This window comes from Quercus suber, unplaced genomic scaffold (assembly GCF_002906115.3).
Source record: "Quercus suber isolate HL8 unplaced genomic scaffold, Cork oak 2.0 scaffold_409, whole genome shotgun sequence".
Classification (NCBI taxonomy): domain Eukaryota; kingdom Viridiplantae; phylum Streptophyta; class Magnoliopsida; order Fagales; family Fagaceae; genus Quercus; species Quercus suber.
The window spans coordinates 688,177-694,066 of NW_027069860.1; the positions used below are offsets into that span (position 1 = coordinate 688,177).

The 5,890-nt window shown below is 31.9% G+C and overlaps 1 protein-coding gene across 1 annotated transcript; it reads left to right on the forward strand.

The window, feature by feature from the left end:
• Positions 1-278: 278 nt before the first annotated feature.
• Positions 279-3,628, forward strand: LOC112003279 (uncharacterized). The gene is made up of 4 exons (XM_024035466.2): positions 279-779; positions 1,846-1,986; positions 3,008-3,088; positions 3,351-3,628. Exons 1-4 carry the CDS (start codon positions 279-281, stop codon positions 3,441-3,443), a joined length of 816 nt encoding a protein of 271 aa, XP_023891234.2. The 3' UTR covers positions 3,444-3,628.
• Positions 3,629-5,890: the final 2,262 nt, after the last annotated feature.

Below are 5,890 nucleotides of genomic sequence, written 5' to 3' on the forward strand. Positions count from 1 at the left end.
TATATATGTATATATATATATATATAAAAGTTGTTGCAATCCATTTGGGGGCCTTATCCAAGAGGGAGCCCCTAAGCCATGGCCTAAGTGGACTTGAAAATGATGCCTTGCCAATACTTTAGTTCAAAGCAGTTAATGATACCTTACTTAAACCCTAAAAGACAATTTGTGTCGGTCATGGCTATTTCCTATTTATGACCAAGAATAAGTAATGGTTTCCTTAATGCAACAATGCCTTAGCCTGTTAATTTCTGAAAGCACACACCGTTCCATCTTCCATGGAATCCACACTTTTCCTCCGCAATGGCCCCCTGCCCAGCGTACCTCTACGCATCTCCTCCCCTCTGAGTGCTACAAGGTTAACCAAGCCTAATTTCAGCTCTAACCACTCCTCTCTTTCACTACCTAACAGTTCCTGCCGACGTCCCCTTAGGCATGCCTTCAGTCCCATTGTTTGTGCAGTAAATAAGTTCCCAACACCAGATGAAAGTGACAACAAAATTGTAAGAGGAACCGTAAGGGTGTCTCTTGTATTGGCATGTGTTCTTGGTATCATCAGTTGTAGGATGAGTCCAATTGCCAATGCAGCTACTTTGATGACTCAGAGAAAATCTCCAAATGTGCCATCATCTGATTTCTACCCAGCGGGTGGGAGACCCGCAATGAAATCATTTTTGGATACTAGTGCATACATGGCTTCACGTCTAACAGAGTCCAAAAAGACAAAGCTGTTTGCGGCTAATAAAAGGCCTTCAGCACAAGATGTTCAAGCCCTTAAGGTATCATTCATTCTCCTCTCTTTGTCCTTTAGCCCAGCTTCAGCTTGTGCTTCTATATGTATATGTTTATGGTGTATATTTTAAACATGACATGTGGATAATATGTTTGTTCGATGATATCAATGCCTATGTGCTTAATGTACATAAAGAAGTCTCGTGTGTGTGTATATATATATATTTCAATTTTCAATTTTCAATAATTCAATAGTTATCATGACGAAGAAGTAGGAATTTAGATCTAAGATAAAATTAAGTTCCTTTAAGTTAAATTTGAGTAGGCTACTCTAGAATCTAGTAAGAAATTTAAACTTGGTTTTCCTCCTAATAAGTTACCCGTGTTAGCGTGACAGTAAATTTGAAATATTAAATTAGTATAGCCCCCCTTATAAAATAACAACCCGCCTCATTGTTATACATATAGAAAGAAGGGTGATGATTATGGAATACAGACACTTTAACCTATACACACATTTCATTAACTTCTTTTTTTAGAATAATTTTAAGGCCTAGCATTGGAGTGCATCTATGTCAACAAAAGGATATTTAAATCATCCAATGCCTCAAATTTTAATTTAAATGTAAGACATGATATTGAAAAAATCTATGTAAACGACATAAAATTAAATAAACGCCACTTGTTTTATATTTAGCTTAAAATGAAAGGAAAATAGAGAATTTAAATGGGAACGGATCTTATTATGATCAAAACCTTGTCAAAGTCTTATCTTAACTAAGACTAGTGTCTTCATTTAATAGTAGATTCTTATACCTTTACTTTTCTAAGTTCAGCCTTTGTCTTCAATTTTGAGTTTTGACTGTTCATGAAAGGATTAGATACATTTGAAGCACCCTGAGTGAGTAAAAAATCCTATTATTGTCGTTAAAAAAATTTCTTGTAATTTGTATCTAACGTTGTGTAATTCCGTACACAAAATTTTTGTAGTCCTAACACCTAGCCGAATGTTTCATATATAAGATTTTCACCTGTCTTATTAATACCAACCGAGCTACAAATAATTGCCAGATATGGTGTATGATTTTCTTTTTATTCACGACTATGTTGTAGGATGAGGCAATGGAGCTAATGAAATCTAAAAAGGCTGATGAAATGGTGAAGGAACTGGGAGAAGCATATAAGTTCTTTAAGAATGATCCGGAGCCTGCATTCTATGTGGAGATGGCATTGGTTGAAGTTCTCATCTATCTGGTATATATGACATAAAATTTCCCCGCTCTTAGTACACAAGATCATTATATATTAGACACTACAACTCCAAGCATTAGACCCTACTGAACTTTTGTTTGGGAGCGAACCTGTGATCTCTTTGACCTTTTGATCACATAGTATCAGAACTTGGATATACTACATGCACCAGTCAAAGTTGACATATTAAAATTTCTCAGAACTAAAATAACCTTAAAACATCTTAAATAGATAATGAATGATTACAAAAATGGATTAATTAGGGTCTCAAGCATAGCAAGATTTTACCATCATTTAGGAACTAGATTGTTGTTTCAGGTTTTAACTAAATTCTGATTAAAAAAAGGTATGGCACTTTCATATTTTAGCCTTTTTTTTANCACATAGTATCAGAACTTGGATATACTACATGCAGCAGTCAAAGTTGACATATTAAAATTTCTCAGAACTAAAATAACCTTAAAACATCTTAAATAGATAATGAATGATTACAAAAATGGATTAATTAGGGTCTCAAGCATAGCAAGATTTTACCATCATTTAGGAACTAGATTGTTGTTTCAGGTTTTAACTAAATTCTGATTAAAAAAAGGTATGGCACTTTCATATTTTAGGCCTTTTTTTTATTCTTGTTTTTTTGTGGAAATTAACTTCGACATCTTAGGTAGGAAGAAATCGGCACGAGCGTTTTTTATATCATCCACAGCATCCGCATTTAGAACTGTAATTTCCTTTCACATCGATTGCTAAATTTAACATCTTTATGTTTTACTTAGTGAACACTTTCTTTGAGGATAATCACATTCGTTATATCTCCCAAAACAAAGTAGTAAATCGCGAAGATAAGAAAAGATACATGACTGGTTTAATCCTAGCTAATGGTCAGTAAAGTATGAACAGAAATTGTAGTAAAAATGGATGTCCATTGCTTGAGTTAAACCTGATCAGTTGGGCAGAAGGACACCAACAAGCATTCTTCTTATGTTTATTCGCTATTCGTGATCTTTAATGTCTGCTTATACAGGGAAAATATGAAGAAGCCTTAAAACGCAAGTGTCTCAAAAAGCCGGCTATCAAAGCAGATGCTCGAGTTCCTCTTTACAAGGTTCGTAAATTTCAAATTATCAAGAAAATTATCTAAGATTTAAAAACACTTAGATACTATTAGAAAAAGAATCTGCAAAATGTAACTTTTATAAAGTTTGTCTGGCTTTGGGTTCTCCCACTTTATTTTTAAAAGTGAGGACTTCAATATGAATGTTTTACAAAGACCAATATTTATGCATTTGTGAAAGGAAGTTGACCAAGTAATCAAAGCCAAAACCTTAACAAGCAACGTGATGGTTCTTATGTTTCTACTTGTACAGGCTATTATATATACTATGATGAATGAAAAGGAAGCTGCAAGGGAATGCTGGACTGTATTCATAAAGGCTATTGAAGAAGGATTACCCGGTTAACTCGCCCAATTTTGTTTGCATATGCACAAAGTGAGCGGAATATTGAGAGCAAGTTGGTTGCAACCAGAAAAGCATTTGGGATATTTCATTCCGTTTTTAATAGAACTATATTTATATAAAAATATCATTTGATTTTTCTTACCAAAAAAAAATCTTTTGAATGGTTCATGACTATAATGCAAATATAGAGGAAGCATTAGTTTTAAATTTTGCGTTTCTTTCTCGCCTTATTTTCATATAAAATATGATATGAAATGCACAACCTTTGCTCCTTAATATCATGGTTTTGAAATCGGGACCGGACCGTACGACCCGACCGGGTTAACCGGGAACCGCTCCTTGAGACAGTTCTTTAACTTCCAAAACCCATTCTACACAAAAAACCCAATGGACCTTGTAAACCTTGGTCAAACTGCCTGGGTTTGAGAACCGTGAACGGGTCTCACGGTTCAGGCCTAAGCTCTTTAAATAAAAAAAAAAAAAAAAGACGAAGAAGAAGAACAAAAGAAGATGAAAGATGACGCTGAGAACAAGGATTAAAAGAAAGGACCCAGTCGTTTTGCTACGGAGTAGACTCTTTGCTGGCTGTTGATGGCTACCATTGAGATTGAAAAAGAAGTTCTAGACCACCTCAACTCCTATGTGTTGTTGACTTATTTCTTCGTTAATTTATTTAGTTACTGGACAAAATTTAGCTATAAAATCAATTGTAGTTTTAAACTACAAACTCACTCAATAAAATAAATATTATTGCACATTTTGAAAATCTAACTATTGAATTACATGTTTTTTACGCTCTTAATACATATGTCAATTTTTGTGTCAATTGGATATTATTTACTATATAATCTATAATCTTATATTTTATGTATAATTTTAAATTACAAAAACTTGCAATTTAAAAATTTATTGATGACATAGCTATTGATCTTTAATTTTCTTGAAATTTTGCAAACATTGAGGATATAAGAAGAAAATGCAATCCAATGGTGGACTTGTCAAAATTCACCTTCAATAAAAAGATATTGAGTGAGTTTGTAGCCTAAGGTTACAATTGATTTTGTAGCTAAACTTTGTCCTTAGTTATTAGTCTAATTCTTAAATCTACAAAGTACAAACCCACCAATTCGTACATTAATTTATTAAATTTATTTATTGGTTTACACTATAAGATTGTCTGATAAATGTAAGATTTACACTATAAGATTAAACAAATACATATAATATTATATACATCTACAACAAAAAAGATATATAACATTATATATGCTAATGTCTCTCACCATTCAAGTTATCGCTCTTTTTAAAAAAAAAAATTTAATTTCATGGGAAAATGTCTATCAAATTTTTTATTGGGTTTTTCATAAATTAATTTAAATGTGAAATTTCTATTAGATCTCTATATTTATTTGGATTTTTTATGTAATTTTTCAATTTTTACTAATTTAATATATTTATTTATATTTTAAATTATTATTAAATTAATTATAACGTCATCACGATTCGACCTCAGTTCAATCTCAAAAACCTTGAACCTCACCCTTTTACGATTCATTGAACGGTCCGGGTTTCAAAACCTTGCTTAATATTACTTCCTTGTTACATAGAAGAAATCATCTATGATAACTTTTTTTTCCTTGTAAGAATTCCATGCTATATAAGTTCGGTAATGGTACACCATATGGAGTGGCTGGGAGTTGGAAATTTTTGTTGGGATGGGGGATTATGATGATATTGATAAACCGGTCAAGATAATAAAAGAATTCATCACTTTTTCTAATTTCCTTAACACATGTAAAAAAAATATCCAAAGTAATTACAATAATTCTCTATTTTTCATTAATAAAAAAATATATGGACATAAAAAAAAATAAAAAATAAAAATATGATCCTTCTTCACATATAGATAACAACAATTATGATAAAAAGAATAGTTGATAAGAGTTGTGTGTGTAATTAGTCTTTAAGTGGTTTTCTTATAACTTCTTTACCATATATATTGTATAAGTGTTGCAATTAGAGCACATAGGATGGTGCACATAGTCGAGCCATTTGTCTAGCTTAGGATGCTGTTTTTCTAATTTAGAATCATGTTTTGTAATCTTTGACATAAGTTATGGACAAATGCTCTAATGATTATTTATATACCAATTGGTTTGGTAATGGTGTACTAGTGTTTTGAGTATACTTTGTACATTTGAATATATGGAATTATGATACATTTTAGGTTCATAGTTTGTTTTGAAGCAAAAGATGATAAAAAGAAAAATTCTCCATGCAAATCATGAATGGAAACAACAAAAGTTTTTTTTTTTTTTTTTTTTTTGTTGAGATATGACTGAAATTCATTTAGCGATTAAGAAATAGTACAAAACCAGCCAACACAACAATTTAGAAGCAAGGAAAAAGAAAAGGACCAGCACCGACACAACTAGTCTCAATTACAA